Here is a 19,917-nt window from a genome sequence, read left to right on the forward strand (position 1 = left end):
ACAAGTGTTTCATTCCGGAGGTCGAAGAGAAAGGACTTGACTTTAAAGTGTTGCTGATCGTAGACAATGCTCCTGGCCACCCTGCGGCACTCCGGTTTGCGCATAATGACGTTGAAGTCGTCTTTCTCCCCCCCAATACCACCTCTATCCTCCAACCTCTCGACCAAGGCGTGATTCACTGTTTCAAGGCCACATACACGAGGCTTACGTTCTCACGGATACGTAGCGCTATGGATGCTGATCCCAATCTTAATGTGATGGAGTGTTGGAAGTCTTTCAACATTGCCGATTGCATCACTTATATTAAACAGGCAATGGATGTAATCAAGTCTGAAACAGTCAATGCATATTGGCGAAACCTATGGAAAGAATGTGTGAATGATTTTAAGGGTTTCCCGACCATTGACAGACAAAGAAGTGAAACGCATTGTTCAGGTGGCAAGGCAAGTGGGTGGTGATGGCTTCGTCGACATCCTTGAGGAAGAAATTGAAGAATTAATTGAGAGCCATAGAGAAACAATGACTAACGAAGAGTTAGAGGAACTGATAAAATTGTCTACAGAAGACAAAGATGATGACAACGAACAGGAAGAGCCAGGAAGTTGGAATCTTCATAAATTTGCTGAAGTGTCCCAAGCAGCGAAACACTTGAATGATTTAATTTCTGAATACGATCCCTCTATGGAACGAAGCCTCAAAATCACATGCAGTATTACGGACGATTTGAGACCGTATCAAGAAATATTTGAGCAGCTCAAGAGACAACAGCGACAGTTGCCGATCACCATGTTTTTCAAGGAAAAACAACAGCAGCAGATGAGCCTACGCAATCAACTTCTTGAGCTGAACCAGAGCCAACCACTTCGTCTATGACTTGCTCTCCGTCACCCAAGCTCTCCGTCACCTCCGTCTCCTGGATCGACATCAAGCCCTGACGACCCCCTGTAATTACCCCCTGTAATTAAAAATACAGTACTGTAAAATTATATTTTTCATATGTACTCTACTGTACCTTACTGTATACATTATACATTTATACATATTACTGTACAGGGCTGTATACACAAAACCATGTTCAGTATACTGTACTTTATGGGCGATTTAAGGGATTTTCAAGGGTAACTTTGACTGTATGCGATTTTCGTCTTATGCGCTGACTTTAGATCCTAACCCCCGAGTAAGATGCGACTCCACTGTACTTGAATATTGTTATCATGTCCCCTCTCAGTCTCCTCTTCTCCAAACTAAACAAACCCATTTTTTTCAGTCTTTCCTCATAGGTCATGTTTTTTAGACCTTTAATCATTTTGTTGCTCTTATCTGAATTCTCTCCAGTTTGTCCACATCCTTCCTGAAATGTGGCGCCCAGAACTGGACACAATACTCCAGTTGAGGCTGTATCAGCGCAGAGTAGTGCGGAAGAATTACTTTTTGTGTCTTACTTACAACACTCCTGCTAATACATCCCAGAACAATGTTTGCTTTTTTTGCAAGTGTTACCCTATTGACTCATATTTAGCTTGTGATCCACTATGACCCCCAGATTCCTTTCCACAGTACACCTTCCTAGGCAGCCATTTCCCATTTTGTACGTGTGCAATGTAACTGACTGTTCCTTCTGAAGTGGAGTACTCTGCATTTGTCCTTATTGAATTTCACCCTATTTACTTCAGACCATTTTTCCAGTTTGTCCAGGTCATTTTGAATTTTAATCCTATCCTCCAAAGCATTTGAAACCCCTCCCAGCTTGGTATTGTCCACAGACTTTATAAGTGTACTCTCTCTATGCCATTATCTAAATCATTCTTGAAGATATTGAACAGAACCAGACCCAGAATGATCTCTGCAAGACCCCACTTGATATGCCCTTTCAGTTTGACTGTGAACGACTGACTAGTCTCTAGGAACGGTTTTCCAACCTGTTATGCACCTACCTTATAGTAGCTCCATCTAGGTTGTATTTCCCTAGTTTGTTTATGGGAACGTCATGCAAGACAGTATCAAAAGCCTTACTAAAGTCAAGATTTACTACATCTACCTCTTCCCCCCATCCACAAGGCTTGTTTCTCTGTCAAAGAAAGCTATTAGATGGGTTTGACATGATTTGTTCTTGACAAATCCATGGTGACTGTCACTTATCACCTTGTTATCTTCTAGGTGCCTGCGAACTGACTGCTTAATTATTTGCTTCATTATCTTTCCAGGTACTGAAGTTAAGCTAATTGGTCTGTAATTCCCTAGGTTGTCCTTATTCCTCTTTTTATAGATGGGCACTATATTTTCCCCTTTCCAGTCCTCTGGAATCTTTATCTACTCAATCAGCTCCTTGAGTATACTAAAATGTATTTCATCAGGCCCTGGTGATTTGAAAACATCTAACTTGTCTAAAGAAAAGGAGTACTTGTGGCACCTCAGAGACTAACCAATTTATTTGAGCATAAGCATCCGATGAAGTGAGCTGTAGCTCACAAAAGCTTATGCTCAAATAAATTGATTAGTCTCTAAGGTGCCACAAGTACTCCTTTTCTTTTTGCGAATACAGACTAACACGGCTGTTACTCTGTAACTTGTCTAAGTAATTTTTAACTTGTTCTTTCCCTATTTTAGCCTCTGATCCTACCTCATTTTCACTGGCATTCATTGAGTTAGACGTCCAATTGCTACTAAACTTTTTGGTGAAACTGAAACAAAAAAGTCATTTAGCACTTCTGCTATTTCCATATTTTATGTTATTGTGTCGTTCCCCCCCACCACCCCTAATTGAGTAACGGGCCTACCCTGTCCTTGATCTTCCTCCTGCTTCTAATATATTTGTAGAATGTTTTCTTGTTACCCTTTATGTCTGTGGCTAGTTTAATCTCGTTTTGTGCCTCAGCCTTTCTAATTCTGTCCCTACATACTTGTGTTACTTGTTTATCTTCATCCTTTGTAATTTGATCTATGTGTCCACTTTTTGTAGGATTCTATTTTGCGTTTCAGATCATTGAGGATCTCCCAATTAAGCCAGGGTGGTCTCTTGCCATGTTTCCTATCTTTCCTACGCAGTGAGATAGTTTGCTCTTGTGCCCTTAATAATGTCTCTTTGAAAAACTGCCAACTCACTTGAACTGACTTGCTTCCCAAGAGATCTTACCTACCAACTCCCTGAGTTTGCTAAAGTCTGCCTTCTTGAAATCCATTGTCTTTATTATGTTGTTTTCCCTCCTACCATTCCTTAGAATCATGAACTCTATCATTTCATGATCACTTTCACACAAACTGCCTTCCACTTTCAAATTCTCAACTAGTTCTCCCCTAGTGGCTTTCTCTACTTTCTGAAATTAAAAATATGGTCTCCAATACATTCCAAGAACTTGTTGGATAATCTGTGCCCTGCTGTGTTATTTTCCCAACAGATGTTTGGGTAGTTGAAGTCCCGCATCAGCACCAAGTCCTGTGCTTTGGATGATTTTGTTAGTTGTTTATAAAAAGCCTCATCCACTTCCTCTTCCTGGTTAGGTGGTCTGTAGACCCCTACCAAGACATTACCCTTGTTTTTTACCCTGTTTATCCTTATCTAGAGACTTTCAACAAGTCTGTCTCCTATTTACATCTCAACCTCAGTCCAAGTGTATACATTTTTGATATATAAGGCAACTTCTCCCTTTTTTCCCTGCCTGTCCTTCCTGAGCAAGCTGTACCCCTCTGTACCAATATTCCAGTCGTGTATTATCCCACCAAGTCTCTGTGATGCCCACTATGTCATAGTTGTGTTTAATGATTAGCATTTCTAGTTATTTCTGCTTATTACCCAAACTTCTCACATTAGTATACAAATTATGCACATTTTAGAAATAGGGAAACTGCAGTTCGCAGAGATTGCCTTAGGTTACTCAGGAAAACTGAAACCAATTACACCAACTCAGGATCTGGCCCCAGAGGTATAATAAAGCATGATGTCACACCAGCAATCAACGATGCCTGATATACCACTCCCCAATAGTCTGACACCCATCCACATTCTTAATACAATAGTTACACTAATCAAGTCATGCTCAGCCATTAGATTCACAAGACTGGAGACAGAAAACAGAGGGAATAGTGTGAGACAAGGCAGATCCAATGGAAGTTTTGTCTGAGTGCATGAAGTGCGTAAGGACTTCACGACTGACTGTTGATACCAACTGTTGGTGTAGACTCACCTAATAGGGTGCTATGATTTTTAAATTTCTATTTTGGATGCTGCTACTCGGTTTTACTTAGTCCTCACTGAGGCAAAACAGCCACTGAGCCACAAGGGCTGCAGAGGACCCTTTGTCCTGCAAAGGGGAGCTGCATACCATCCAGACTGATTCTTCGGAAGGTCAGGCCATCACAGCCAGAACAGGAAGTGGCTGCAGTGGGACCCTGCTGAGGCCCAGCATGCTCATGCAAACAGGAAGCTTTATTTCTCTGCGAGGTCACTTTTTCAAGGTTTTCTGATCTCCTAAGCAAACACAGGCCACTTCAGTTTGGATTTTTTTTATCTTTTGATCAGCTAAAAGCCTCAGGATTTAGTCCTGATTTTCAGAGGAATCTATGTATCTTTGATAGTGTAACAGAATCAGGGCAAATTTAAGGCCAGTGCGTCCAGATACCGAGAAAACTGGCACAAGTATCCCTTTGTGAAAGTACTAGGACTATATCATGTCTGTCCCTTTACGGAATGCATCCCCGCAACTCCAATCCCAGACTTACCGAGAGGATGCACATCTTCATTAGATTCCAAAAGAGGAACAAAAATTGGATCGTATTAAAAAAAATCTAACACCACTGCTACAAGGATACATAAGCTGCTGCAGAATCCTCCACTGCCCCTTCTGTGGCTGAGCCTCAGGAGAAGCTGCTGCTAAGTCAAAAGTCAGCCAGCATCTCAAACTGAGAAAAGTAAGTCCAGCCTACACACCCAGTGACAGGCCCACTTGCCTGGAGATGTGGTATATCTTGATTTGAAAAGCTTTTGATACTGTCCCGCATGACCTTCTTATAAATAAACTAGGGAAATGCACCCTAGATTGAGCTACTTTAAGGTAGATGCAAAACTGGTTGGAAAACCATTCCCAAAGAGTAGTTATCAGTGGTTCACAGTCATGCTGGAAGGGCATAATGAGTGGGGTCCCGCAGGGATCAGTTCTAAGTCCGGTTCTGTTCAATATTTTCATCAATGATTTAGATAATGGCATATAGAGAGTACGCTTATAAAGTCTGCGAACGATACTAAGCTGGGAGGGGTTGCATGTGCTTTGGAGGAAAGGATTAAAATTCAAAATGATCTGGACAAACTGGAAAAATGGTCTGAAGTAAATAAGATGAAATTCAATGAGGACAAATGCAAAGTACTCCATTTAGGAAGGAACAATCAGTTGCACACATACAAAATGGGAAATGACTGCCTAGGAAGGAGTACTGCGGAAAGGGATCTGGGAGTCATAGTGGACCACAGGCTAAATATGAGTCAACAGTGTAACGCTGTTGCGAAGAAAACGAACGTCATTCTGGGATGTATTAGCAGGAATGTTGTAAGCAAGACACGAGAAGTAATTCTTCCGCATTGCTCCACTCTGATTAGGCCTCAACTGGAGCATCATGTCCAGTTCTGGGCACCACATTTCAGAAAGGATGTGGACAAATTGGAGAGAGTTCAGAGAAGAGCAACAAAAATGATTAAAGATCTAGAAAACATGACCTATGAGGGAAGACTGAAAAAACTGGATTTGTTTAGTTTGGAAAAGAGAAGACTGAGAGGGGACATGAGAACAGTTTTCAAGTACGTAAAAGGTTGTTACAAGAAGGAGGAAGAAATGTAACCTCTGAGGGGAGGACAAGAAGCAATGGGCTTAAATTGCAGCAAGAGCAGTTTAGGCTGGAGATTTGGAAAAATTTAGGATTCTATGTTGGCAGGTGTGGGTAGGTTGCATCTCTTTCCTAATCCACAGGTACAAAACGCACTGGTCAGTTCTCTATCCTCATTGTTCAGACATGAGGGGGCTTCACAGGGTCGTAGGAGCACACGAGGGTCAGATGGTGTTTTCTAGTATTTAGAGCAGAGAACTGTGAGTCAGGACTTGTGGGCTCTGTTCCCAGTTCTGCCACTGACTCACTGTGTGATCGTGGGCAATTCCCACTAACTTTGAAGCTCCTCCATTTGTTCTGTTATTTTACCTTGCTCAGTGCTTACATTCAAACCCTGTCGATATGGTCGAAGATTGTGTTCACTGATCAAGAAAAAACTCTATCTGCCTACCAACAGAATGACAGCCTGTGTTCAGGGGAGCCACGTTCTGAAAACTCACTGGATCAGCTACATAGAGGAGACAGCGCATCTCACACCACAGGGCACTGTGAGCTGGAGCTCCTGAAATGTATTCCTGGCTCTGCCACTGACTCATTGTGCAACTCAGTTAGCCTCTGTGCCTCAGTTTACTCACAAGTGAAATAAACCCTTACATCACACAGGTGTGGCGAGGTTTAATTCTAGATCTGTAAAGTGTTGTGAGACCCTCAGATTATAGGCTCCATAAAAAGGTAAAGTATTGGCATTATTACCTGATTCTTGTAGGTGTACAGCTGTGGGTTAATGCTAGCGTGAGCTGAGTAAGCAGAGCATGTCAAACTGTCATTCCAGTGCCTACCAGCAAGGAAACTTGCTTTTAACTGCTCATTTCCCCTGTTTTCATTCAGCTTCAAATGGCATTATATATCTGTGCTGGGCTCCTTTAAACTCTGGCCAATTCTCAGGCACACATCGGTACAAAATAAAACCCTATCAGGTACCGGTCAACTAGAAGTGGCTCGCTAGATGAAACAGCCCTGCTAAGCTCTGCCTGCCAGGTGATCTCACAGACAGTCAGACGAGGCGGATATATTGATGGACACTGAAGACATTCAAACACTCAATGGAATTAAGCAAGTTTCAGCACTGGATAATGCAAGGGAAGGTTGTGAGGGCTAAGCCAACGTGACCCAGGGCCAAAAGATGAGTCTCTGCACCTCCCAAAAGCAGTGCTAAACTCAGTGCCTGGATCCCCTCCATCACCTGCTACTCAACAGTGCTCATCTTCAGCAACCCATTTGTTTTAAGGTGGCTCTTGGTTTCAGTCATTTCAGATGGTTGTTTTCTGGGGAAAGTGCTCCTTAAAACAAATCCTTTCCTCTCCACCTCACCCACAGCTTTGACATTTCAGAGCTCCAGAAAATAAAATGTTTCCAAATCTAATTTTCAGCTTTGGATCTGCAAGACCTAGAGGCAACACAAAAGTAGGAAGAGTTCATTTCTCAAATCCCAGCTGAAAGATTAAAAGAATGGCAGAAGCTGGGTATAAAATTCCTTTGGGAGCCAGAGACTGACTCGCTGGGTAGGAAGTGACCCCCGCCCCCTTCCACAAAATATCTATCTGCTCATGGTCTAAATGCTCCCTAGCTCCCCAGAGATGGAATCTGTTTTCCTGTGGGTTGCAGTATGATTTGCTAAATATATTATGACGCACCAGTCCACAGCTCCCAGACCTTTGTGTGGCTTCTCCTCCCCTCTAGGAATTTCATATACAAATCACTGTCAAAGTGACAGCATTAGCACAAGTGAGTTAACACAGAGCATTCATCAACCTAGGGCCCTAATTCTCCTTTATACAATGGCCACTTTACCCCTCTCTGACAGTGTAAAGGATTGAGCTGTACCTGTTTTAAGGTCCCTTTACACTGCTACAGTAGTTGCAATGACCTCATTATAAATGAAAATTCGGCACTCTATGTTGCTTACTTGAGCACAGGGTTTTCAAAAAGCCAGAAGGGTTTTTTTTCTTTAACAGGTTTGATTTCCTGATTCCCTGAGTTCCCTGAGATATTGTTATTTCTTTTTAAATCATTCATCAAATGGAAAAAAATATTCAAAAAACAAAGTGAAAATTTACTGTAGGGCCTAACAAACAAAATGTGGATTCATACCCTGACAAATGCACACAGTGTTCCTATGCTCAGAAGTGAAATAAGATTGGCACTATAAAAATATTTTGGGGGAAGAGCTGATTGCAATTTCAATTTTCATCCTGACGGGGATGGACAGGGAAAAAGTTAAGCCCTCACACTGGGGAAAATAAGTTTTAAGACAAGTAAAACTGAGGGTCCTGAAAATATTATTCTTGTCAATCCGCTAAAACGCAGTTAGCAATGCAAAGAGTTAGCAATGGCCCCCAGAGAAGACAAGTTTTAAGGCAGGTCATGTTCCTTCCTGTGCTACTCTAAACCAGGAGATGCCAGAGGTTCCAGTTCAGATCCATGCTTGGCAGCTGAAATCTACATTTCATCACTGTGACTATCACATCAGCACCAAAAAATGGAAAACATCTGGACCCATGACTGTATCAAGCGGGGAGCTCTGGGGAGGAAGGGCATACACATACATCTGCTGTGCTTCCTGTTTTGTGTGATGAAAGATGCTTGTGGGATTTAAAACCGAAAATCTGACAGTGCCAGCGTTTATTCTCTGTGGGCCTGATTCACCACAACCCTGTACGGGGCGCAGTCGCTTACTCAGGGTCAATGGAGTACAAAGTGGGCGCGTGGTGCTACTACATCCGAAGGAAGGCACTTTATTTCACTCCCTTTGCACTGGTGAAAATGACAGCAAGGAAACGGTGGATTGGGCCCTGTAGAAGTGAACTCTCTTGGGGAGTTTTCAATTTGAAGAATCTGAGGAGAGAGAGAGAGACTGTTTCTATTTGCTCCCTCAGGACCGAAGATGAAGGTTGTTGCAAGCTGCCCTGCTGAAATACCATGCGCTGCACTGGACAGCATGGATGCACCTGCTTTAGAGATACAGGAAACTGTGGTTTCCGCTTCCACTTAGTAACTCAAGGCAAAATCCTGGTCTCTGCACACAGTTGGAGCAAGTTATCTGTGCACTGGGGAACTAAATGGGGAGCTGGGGCATTAGGATCCTACCCATGACACAGGGACAGAGTGTGAGTGCTCCCACAGTCCCTGGAGGCAGGGTTAGGTTAGTGATATGGGTGGCTGTGGGCACGATGGCCATGCTTAGTAACACACCTGCCCCAACCCAATCCCCTGGCCCACGGTAGAGCCACGATGGAACTTTCCTCCCCAGTGCCCAGTAGTGCACCGGGCCTCTGTGCAGTCTCACCATCCGTGCATCACACCTGAACAGGTTCTACTGCAATCCAGGCTTTCCCTGTCCCCTGGCAGGGGTAGGAAGATTTTGCTCACAAAGCTACAAACCAAAACACGGTCCAACAAAATGCCTAGAAACAAAAGCTTTTTGCAAAATGTGAATTCCCAGTACAACAGCTCAGGCTGGTTTTAGATGGGCACTTACTCCACAGGTAGTGCCAAGCTATCACTCTTCATCTTGAATTAAACCCAAAACCTTCAGTCCAAGAGCTGGACGTTTCCTAATTCAGACTGTGGTTAGCTATTAAAGATGACTAAAAAAGGATATTCCACACACAGGTGTTTTTCAAGGAGTAAGTCAACTCAACAGTCCCTTTTACAACTTCCCTTTTGATGTGTTCAGACTTCTCATTAAAGTTTCATTTCTTCCTATATTTTCTCTTGGGAAGGCGGGGGGTATGTGTGTACAAAAGTTTACTTCATAACTTTTGGCCGGCAGCTGCAATAGCAGCTGTCACCAAGGGACAAACTGTGCTTCAGACAAGGTTATTGACTTTACTGAAATTCCTCCATCATTTGAGGAGCAAAACAGAATTTCCTGCATATACAGTAACTCCTCACTTAACGTTGTAGTTCTGTTCCTGAAAAATGCGACTTTAAGAGAAACAATGTTAAGTGAATCCAATTTCCCCATAAGAATTAATGTAAATGGGGGGGTTAGGTTCCAGGGAAATTTTTTTTTGCCAGACAAAAGACTACACACACACACACACACAGAGTTTAATACTGTACACAGCGATGATGATTGTGAAACTTGGTTGAGGTGGTGGAGTCAGAGGGTGGGATATTTCCCAGGGAATGCCTTACGGCTAAATGATGAACTAGCAATTGGCTGAGCCCTCAAGGGTTAACTCGTTGTTAATGTAGCCTCACACTCTACAAGGCAGCACGAATGGAGGGAGGGGAGACAGCATGGCAGACAGAGACACACACCCCTGTGTGTGAGAGAGACAGAGATGCACATTTCCCCTTTAAGTACGCCGACACCACTCTTAGGGCTTCCCTACACTTACATTTTATAGCGCTTTAACTTGCTGGCTCAGGGATGTGAAAAATCACCCCCCTGAGCACAGCAAGTCAGAGTGCTTTAAAGCGCTAGTGTAAACAGGCTCCCAGTGCTCGGAGCTAATCCCCCCATGGAGGTGGATTTCCAGGAGCGCTGGGAGACCTCTCTCTCAGCGCTCGCATGCGACTACACTCGCACTTCAAAGCACTGCTGCAGGAGCGCTCCCGTGACAGCACTTTGAAGTTTCCAGTGTAGCCATGCCGTTAAGTACACTACCTTGTTAAGTTAATCAGCAAGCTGAGACCGCAGAAGCTGCTGCCAGGAAACTCCCTCCGTCCTGAGCCCTGTCTTCTATGGAGATGGGGTAAGAGAGGTGCAGGAGCAGGGCGGAGGGGGACACCCTGACATTAGTCCCCCTCTCCTCTCCCCCCTTCCCCCCAGCAAGCAGGAGGCTCTGGAGAGTAGCTCCAAGGCAGAGGGCAGGAGCAGCACATGGCAGTGGGGGGAGGGATAGCCTGCCAATTGATAGCCTGCTGGGCGTATGGGGGGCTGCCGGTCCACCCTGGTTCCAAGCCCCCACCAGCTAGCTGCAACGGGCCGCTCTTCCTGCAAGCAGTGGCAAAGCAGACTTTATAAGGGAGCATTGCGCAACTTTAAAGAGTATGTTCCCTAATTGATCAGCAACGTAACAACAAAACAACGTTAACCAGGATGACTTTAAGTGAAGAGTTTCTGTAATCTGAAGTCATCTCCCCCTGCTGAGTTCCTGAAAGCATTTTTTAAATTGATTTTTAAAGATTAAAAACATACAGGGTCTCCAGGGTGACCTGTACCATTTTAAAGGCATGGAACCCAAAGATCTTTGATATTCTTATCCAAATGACTCATATACGTTAAAAAGGAAGAAAAAGAGAAAAGAAAAACAGCTTGGGGGGGTGGACACACTGCTGGCAGCAGCCCACTGGAATAGAGCAGATAACTTGCCCTAAGTTCTGGTGGAGTTACCTGGACAGCTGGGTGTCATCATGTGGCAAAGGGAAGAACTGAAATCAATTTTAATAGAAAAAATAGAGCTCAGTCATCAGTAATGGAGCTGGGGGATTGTGGGCACAGTGGCCATGCCCTGCAACGTACCTGATCCAGCCCCAAATCCTAAATACAATTTGCTTTGCTTTGTCTGAACTGTAGGCATAGGCCATGAAAGACTTCACGCCAGATACTTTTTCTTGACGGTGTCTGTTAGCCCCCTATTACTAATACTTCTCTTACCCTTGCTAGCCAGAGGGAGACACTGGATTGTTCCCCCAGCTTGCATCACACTGCAACAGTACCTTCAGCCATATTTACTACACTTAGCAGGATACAACATGTGCCAAGGGAGTCCCAAGGGAGTAGTTGTGTGACGCACTGAGAGACTTGTGAACCGAATTCTGGGACTTTTGGACACTCCCACCAGCTAGGAGTCACGATCCCCTTGTCCTGCAGTTCAACAAGTATTATGTAATCTCATCACAGGCGTTAAGTCTCTGGCTTTAAAAAAGTGTCCTTGAATTTCAGTGCAGAGAGCAGATGATGTTGCTGCCCTTTGTCCATGCCTAGTGCTCAGCTTCTGTATGGATGACAGCAGTAACTCTACATCCCTTTCCTACCTGAGCAGCTACTTATCTTTTATTTGCCTATTTTAAAGTATTTGTTGATAGCATAGTTATCTAGACTGATACACTTGTTATAGCTTGCCTTTGGTGGCTGTCTGTCTATTTAGCAGCCAGCATTCTGCTTTCCTCTCCTGTGTGCAATGTGTTGAAGTGGATGGCAATAAAAGATAGCAGGTTAAAGTTATCGGGCCAAGTCTTACAGCCCTTACCAAGTCCCAACTCCCACTGACTTCAGTGGGACTCCAGCACAGGCACTGAGTTTCCCAATGAACCCCGCACGCCCATGAATCACTGAAGAGGTTAACGTGAGTGTGGATTTTTATGTTTATTTTACCCTCTCCAAACCCCTGGGTCATTGCAAAATGACACCAACCTGGGCAAATGCAGAGCTGGTGGCCCCTGAGAGTCCTTCACTCACTCATACCCAGCAATCCAAGAATGAGAGAGGACTTTCCTCAAGGGAGAGCAGTCACATCTCTGTCATAACATCTGGGGGAGCGGGTGGGAAGCCTGAGTTCATATCCCACCCCAAAGCGCCATGTTAACATGTTGGTCCTCTGTCAGCACATTCCCAGGCCACACTGAAGGATTTGTTTTAAGCAATACACTGAATGTGAATGCTGCAATGCTGGGTCACGTGGCATAAATCTATCACCCATCACTGATCCAAACTAAGTCACTTGCGCGTATGGCTGCTGGTGCGCTGCTAAGCTTGTACAGCTTAGAGTGTGCCCTTCCAGGACCATGACGGTAGGTCTGGACAGCCTATAAAACCATATTTCTGTCTGCCCAGACAGATATGTTCTCGCATATATATTACTTGCTTACTAAGGGATTTTGCCCTTCACTTGTCCCCTCTTGCACATTTCCACTGTGTCTTGGCTGTCCTCACAGAAGCACAGGCCACTGCTGCAGTTGGAAGCATCACCTGGTTCTACTGCATTTAATCATTTGCCCACTCCCCTGGATCTGAATCCCGGGACTGATGCTTTTTTACCAGCTTAAGGCTCACTTCCACCTAGCTCAAGTTCCAGGCCTGCCTGCTTTATTTACTCTACATTGCAGTTTAGACAGCACTATAAACTCAAATTATTTTGGAAGCTCCTCAAATAAACAGATGGGCAGAACAATGCCAAGTAAATAAGTATCCTGTCCAAGGACAGGAATAGAGACAGCAATGCATCTAGCAGCACAATCACTATTGTGCTCACTTACCTAATCACTGGTTCAGGTATCGCCTCTGCTCCCGCTGGAACTTGGACTCCTTTCTCCCACTCCTGTCTCCATGGATCGGCAAGTATGTAGAACTCATCTGGACTCAACTGATGTGAGTCAGGGATTTTCATGGCTGTTATCAGATCGGTACGAAAAACCTACCGCAAAAAAGCAATGAGACAGTCTTAAATGACTCGGCAGAGATGAGACATTGCACTGGAATATCAGCATTCCCCTTGCAAGCTGGTATTCAGGTTTCTGCTGCCTTTAGGGATTTTCCAATGGGGCAATCATGCCAGGCCTGAGAAAAGAGAGGGACCCGCCTGGGGCAGTGGAAGTAAATATGGAGAACAGGTAAACTCCTGTACACACACTAGGATATCCCATCAGGCCTTCTGTTTTCCCTCAAACAAATTTACCTTTAAGGGACCCTACCCGCAATTTGACAAAAGTACCTGGAGGGAGGGTCCTTTGTATTACAATGCAAGGGCTTTCAAGAAAACTTCCTGTCTTCAGCTCAGCTTCCCCTCCCCTTTCATGGGGGTTAGGGGGACAGGCTATTGGAGTGCCTGCTCACAGAACTGGAGGGAACCCCACAGCCCACGCAGAGTGTCTCTTTACTTCCTGATTCTCACACATTATTTTACTTTTCTGTTATTCATGCTCCCAGTGAGGGGAAGAGCTGGCTGACTGCAACTGATTGCTGAGTCATCCCCGCTTAAAGACACTGAGACAAAACTGCTCCAGGGAATTCTGGTCTTTCCACTGGGAGGCCTCAATGTCCCAGAGCAGGTTGAGATCCTGGAACTTGGTGGCCTGGATGAACTTGGACCACTATACTTATTATTCCAACAACCAGAAGAGAATGCAGGCTTCTCTTCCCACAACTTTAGGGGAGAGAGGGAACAAACCACAGATTGCTCTCAGTATGTTCCCCAGGAGGGGGAGCATATTGTTAGCATGGGAGGTGCAGGTAACTAAGAGATGAGACTGAGTGCGATTAGAATATCAGACCCTTATGACCAGCACCTCTGGCCTTTCTGACTGGGGAAACTCACTGTGGGATTCACTCTCTTTTTTTCTCCTCCTGCCACTTAATAGGCATATTAGCCATTTGTCAAATTACAACTAGATGAAAAGACAAGCAGCAAGTACCTTGATACATAAACATAACGGGCCTGACTCTCATCTCACTTACAATGGTGTAAATCAAGAGTAACTCCACTTTACATCAGTGTAGGATGCATGCATGCGAGATTCGGGCTTTATATTTCAATCAGTGGTGGGAGAGAGATAGCCAACATTAAAGAAGGGTAAAATAAAGGGTGCACTATTTTCCTCCAGGCGATGAACGGATTTAACATATTCACACAAACATCTACTTTGAACTCAGCAGAAAATACGACTCCATGTTTTCCCTGCATTCAGCTTTCTTAGGGCATGTTGATGTTTTCTTTCTTCTTGAATGGCTGATACAGATAAGGCTGTAGTGAATATACACAGTCACCTGATTCCCATGCATGTTTTAGTTTTTATTATCTGCGACAAATGCAGGGAAATAAGCAAAACCATTCTATGATCAGCCTTCAGAAACTGCTCCTTTCAGGTCACAACACAATTCTCATATAAAATACTCTGGGTCTTTTTTTCTAAAACTCATCACTGTTAAAATATAGTCAGAACAGCCCTGGCAAACGCAAAGGCACTTAAAAACAGCCAGATTCTTTGACACTGACCTTGCCCCCCCTTCAGAAGTAAACACAGCATTGCCAGTGAACTCCCTGTCTGCAACAGAGTGATTCAGGGACATGCTGGAAAACCATGGGCTGAGCTACCTTCAGCATCCTTAAAGGAAAACTCCTGTGTTAATTACAAATCTTAATGGGCAAAACAAATATTTTCAAAGGGGCAGAATAGCTGGCTCTCAGTGTGGATACCTGTGGGTAGGGAGGAAAGGTATAAGGAACTATTCAGAGGCTATCTACAATTTCAGTCCCAGACGGCAACACCTGGGGTACAAGCTACCCCCAAAGGATCAGCTGGGGCAGGCAGAGGGTGGGGGAACTTTCTACCTTCAGCCACTCCAGCCCTACAGCTTTTTTCAAAAACATGGTATGCATGTTTTTAAAATGAGGGGAAATATTTTTTTCTGCATTGCCTTGGTACTAAAAAGCTTTGTGACCCTTTTTCCTCAAGCTTCCAAGAAATGTTACCTCTCTTTGGAGAGAGACTAAGCCTGGGAAGTTCTATCCCATAACGTGACTGTTTCAGAAAGCTGCAAACGGCTGAGAACAAGCAGTTTGAATGACAAGACTTGTGTAACCATAACTATGGCAGTCACTGCCTCCCACCTCCCGCCCCCCATTACATTTAGGGATGGTTCAATGGACACTTGAATCCAAACACCTAAGAAATCTTCCCAGACCAGAATGAGTATTGAAACCTGCCCCTGGAGTTCTGGTTCCAGACTGGCTCCGTAAGTACAAAGGGTCCTGGCTTGGCAGCTGAAAAGATTTTGTCCCATGGTGGAAACCTTGTGAGATTCTTGCTATTTGGGGGTGAGATTTCAAAAGAGCCACTCATAAGATTTGATAACAAGAAGCAGACAAGATACATTTGAGGTTGCTAGTGTCCTCTTGTTTTTCAGGGGGAAGAAGCTAGTCTTCCTGTCCCCATCCTCCCCCAGACCAAAGAAGCCAGGACTGCTGGGGGAAGACATCCAGTGGGCTGAACCCCTTTCTGAAAACGACATGATTGTGGACAGAAGCCGCCAGCAGGTCACTCTCTCCTCCACAGACGGCGGGATCCCTCCACCTAACAAACCTCTCTGTCCTTCTCAACCCTCAGTCTGCATAACACTAGAAAGTATGGCTACTTTCCTTTTAGTTTGGAGGGACTACTTTTTTATTTTACAGCGAATGAAAGGATACCAAGAGAGAAAGACATTCATAGGTGAGACACGGGGCCAAATCTATTTTCACTTGCACCACAGTAAATCTAGAGTAACTCCATTGGCACCGACAGAGGTATTCTGGATTTACACTGGTCTAACTAAGACCAGGATCTGCCTCATAAAGCATCAGAAACTCTAGTCAGAGTATCACAAATGCTCTGGATGTTATTGTTCAGAGATCCTAAAGGAGTAGATAAAGATAGGCCAGATATTCAGCGGATGTAAATCAGTGTAGCTTGAACAGAGGTATGCCGATTTACGCCAGCTAGGGCTCTGGCCATCTCTTTTCAGTATCTCTGATAATAAAAAGTGAAGGAAGAGAACGGAAAATTGTTTTCAGAATCATTTCTGAATGGAGGCCAGATTCTACTTCGTTCCACTAGCATAAATCTGTGGTGACTCTTCTGCAGAGAATGAACGTACTCCCGATTTAGACCAGAATTTGGCCCAGAATGCCTCTTAAAGTTTTCTTTGAGGTGTCAGCAACACTTCCGAAATTCACAAGGTTGTAATTGTTGGTCTTAATTGCTAATGGTTATTGGATTACACAGATGTGGAGAACAATACCTGGCACATTTTGGGGCTCACAAACAGCATGCCAGTTTGCTGGAAACGCAAAGGAATTGCTAGGTTATAAAGCTGTTTCACACTTTAATATTCTGTCTGGCTTCCCAAAGGGATGGATATTGTTTACAGTCTTGGGGAAAAAATAGCTTGTTTAGTGAACAGGAAAAAAATCAAACTAAATGGTGGTATACATGCCTGCCTACATGGCCAGAGCCTGCAGCCGAATGCACTCTGATTCTCACTGACCCGTTAAACTGCTCAACTGGGCCCCTCCTTTCGGAGAATTCTCCAGCTCTGGGATAGTGATTTTGCTCATCTTCCCTTCCCATTTTGCTTCTGGACCTACTGAGGTTTCCCTGATGCACACTGTGAGGAAAACAATAATTCCATAAAACAGATCATGGTAAATAAGGTTTTTCGTCCAGGGGATTGCCTGACAGCAACGATTTGATTAGAGCTACCCTGTCTCTTGGAGAATAAAGAACCATTTGTAAATGAAAATGGATGATTTCTCCTTTTCTCCGCATCTGTTATTATCTGAAATAATAAGCCACAATGCCAGCAATAATACCCAGACACCAGCTAGCCCTAATCAGTCTGTCTCAGGCTACTTCTGTATTACCCTATGTGAGGCTGGGACAGATCAGGTGTTTTCTTCAGATGCTGTTTAATCTGTTCTCAGTGCTTATTCTCAAACTAACTATTGCTTGGCATGAACTGTAATGAATGATTCCAGGATGGCTTCACACTTTCAATACGAAGATCAAATGCCCCAGAGGGTATTTTCAAAACCAAATCGGATACTATGTAGGAATATAGACATTAACCCCTAACTGAGACCTGGTATTTAGGTCAGTTCATTTAATCCTCAGAGCCTCAGCTGATAACCCAATTACAGCTGAGTACAAATACATAAACATCCTTTCCTATATTGCTACCTCTTTGAACACTAGGAGCACCTTTTCCCTGCTGCATTTGTTTGGAGACATTTTTGACCACATCTATAAAGAGCTAAATTAAACTGCCCAGACACAGTCTGGCTGCATCTTCCAATAAAAACATAATTAACAGCCTACATGTTATAGTCAGAGCTAGGCTGGGTTTGCGAAAGGTCAAGTTCCTTGAAGTCTCCATGTGCCAATATAATTTAATTGTTAAGAACACCACAGTAACATTTTATTATGCTACTAGTCTGAAAAATTAAAATAAGATTAAGATAAATGCTAAATAAACATAAGTAATGTGAAAAAGATGTCACAGTCCTTACAGTGTTGCATCTCTGAATATCAAGCAATACGAAAACTATAAATAAATATAAATAAAAAATAAATAAACCCAATGCAGCTCTAATGCATTTCTAAAACATAATGTATGTATGTGCCCTTTTAGTGATAGATCTACAGTCCCCAATGTCACCATTCAGACCTAAAGGCTGTTTAAGTTACTCAGTATCACCAAGTGACTATCTCCAAAGGATATAAAACAAACAAGATTCAGTGTCAACCTGAACCTTTTATCTTGCTCTGAGTTTCCACCAGCTGGCTAGCCCGTTAGGACAAGGGATAATTCTGTTTCAGTGGCTATGAAGATCTCTCCTCTCTGATTTCAGAGTAGCAGCCGTGTTAGTCTGTATCTGCAAAAAGAAAAGGAGGACTTGTGGCACCTTAGAGACTAACAAATTTATTTGGGCATAAGCTTTCGTGAGCTACAGTGGAAAATACAGTGGGGAGATTTATATACACAGAGAACATGAAACAATGGGTGTTAGCATACACACTGTAACGAGAGTGATCAGGTAAGGTGAGCTATTAACAGCAGAAAAGCAGGTGGGGGGGGGCGGAGAAGGAAACCTTTTGTAGTGATAATCAAGGTGGGCCATTTCCAGCAGTGACAAGAATGTCTGAGGAACAGTGGGGGGGATAAACATGGGGAAATAGTTTTACTTTGTGTAATGACCCATCCACTCCCAGTCTTTATTCAAGCCTAAATTAATTGTATCCAGTTTGCAAATTAATTCCAATTCAGCAGTCTCTCGTTGGAGTCTGTTTTTGAAGTTTTTTTGTTGAAGAATTGTCACTTTTAGGAAACCTTTTGTAGTGATAATCAAGGTGGGCCATTTCCAGCAGTGACAAGAATGGAACAGTGGGGATGGGGGGAATAAACATGGGGAAATAGTTTTACTTTGTGTAATGACCCATCCACTCCCAGTCTTTATTCAAGCCTAAGTTAATTGTATCCTGTTTGCAAATTAATTCCAATTCAGCAGTCTCTCGTCGGAGTCTGTTTTTGAAGTTTTTTGTTGAAGAATTGCCACTTTTAGGTCTGTAATCAAGTGACCAAAGAGATTGAAGGGTTCTCCGACTGGTTTTTGAATGTTATCATTCTTGACGTCTGATTTGTGTCCATTATTCTTTTACGTAGAGACTGTCCTGTTTGGCCAATGTACATGGCAGAGGGGCATTGCTGACACATGATGGCATATATCACATTGGTAGATGTGCAGGTGAACGAGCCTCTGATAGTGTGGCTGATGTGATTAGGCCCTATGATGGTGTCCCCTGAATAGATATGTGGACACAGTTGGCAACGGGCTTTGTTGCAAGGATTGGTTCCTGGGTTAGTGGTTCTGTTGTGTGGTGTGTGGTTGCTGGTGAGTCTTTGCTTCAAGTTGGGGGGCTGTCTGTAAGCAAGGACTGGCCTGTCTCCCAAGATCTGTGAGAGTGATGGATTGTCCTTCAGGATAGGTTATAGATCCTTGATGATGCGTTGGAGAGGATTCAGTTGGGGGCTGAAGGTGATGGCTAGTGGCATTCTGTTATTTTCTTTGTTGGGCCTATCCTGTAGTAGGTGACTTCTGGGTACTCTTCTGGCTCTGTCAATCTGTTTCTTCATTTCAGCAGGTGGGTATTGTAGTTGTAAGAACGCTTGATAGAGATCTTGTAGGTGTTTGTCTCTGTCTGAAGGGTTGGAGCAAATGCGGTTGTATCGTAGAGCTTGGCTGTAGACAATGGATCATGTGGTGTGGCCTGGATGAAAGCTGGAGGCATGTAGGTAGGTATAGCAGTCAGCAGGTTTCCGGTATAGTGTGGTGTTTATGTGACCATCGCTTATTAGCACAGTAGTGTCCAGGAAGTGGATCTCTTGTGTGGACTGGTCCAAGCTGAGGATGATGGTGGGATGGAAACTGTTGAAATCATGGTGGAATTCCTCAAGGGCTTCTTTTCCATGGGTCCAGATGATGAAGATGTCATCAATGTAGCGCAAGTAGAGTAGGGGCATTATTTCCCCATGTTTATTCCCCGCCCCCGCCCCCGTTC

The 19,917-nt window shown here is 43.8% G+C and overlaps 1 protein-coding gene and 1 long non-coding RNA gene across 8 annotated transcripts in view; one reads left to right on the forward strand and one right to left on the reverse strand.

Moving 5' to 3' along the window:
* JADE2 (jade family PHD finger 2) overlaps positions 1 to 19,917 on the reverse strand; it is a 154,424-nt gene that overhangs the window by 94,454 nt on the left and 40,053 nt on the right. For 5 of the 7 annotated variants that reach the window (XM_037907520.2, XM_037907521.1, XM_007053570.3 and 2 more), the window contains exon 4: positions 13,081 to 13,238. In XM_037907520.2, the coding sequence (XP_037763448.1) occupies positions 13,081 to 13,238 (158 nt within the window). Of the gene's footprint in view, positions 1 to 13,080; positions 13,239 to 16,846; positions 16,967 to 18,110; positions 18,234 to 19,917 lie in introns of those variants that run through there. The other 2 variants (XM_037907524.2, XM_037907523.1) reach the window with 2 other exon arrangements.
* Positions 1,991 to 18,615, forward strand: LOC122461508. The gene is made up of 3 exons (XR_006283446.1): positions 1,991 to 2,157; positions 6,040 to 6,042; positions 18,603 to 18,615. It is a non-coding gene; the product is annotated as an uncharacterized LOC122461508 (long non-coding RNA).

The sequence above is a fragment of the Chelonia mydas genome, chromosome 8 (assembly GCF_015237465.2).
Source record: "Chelonia mydas isolate rCheMyd1 chromosome 8, rCheMyd1.pri.v2, whole genome shotgun sequence".
Lineage (NCBI taxonomy): Eukaryota > Metazoa > Chordata > Testudines > Cheloniidae > Chelonia > Chelonia mydas.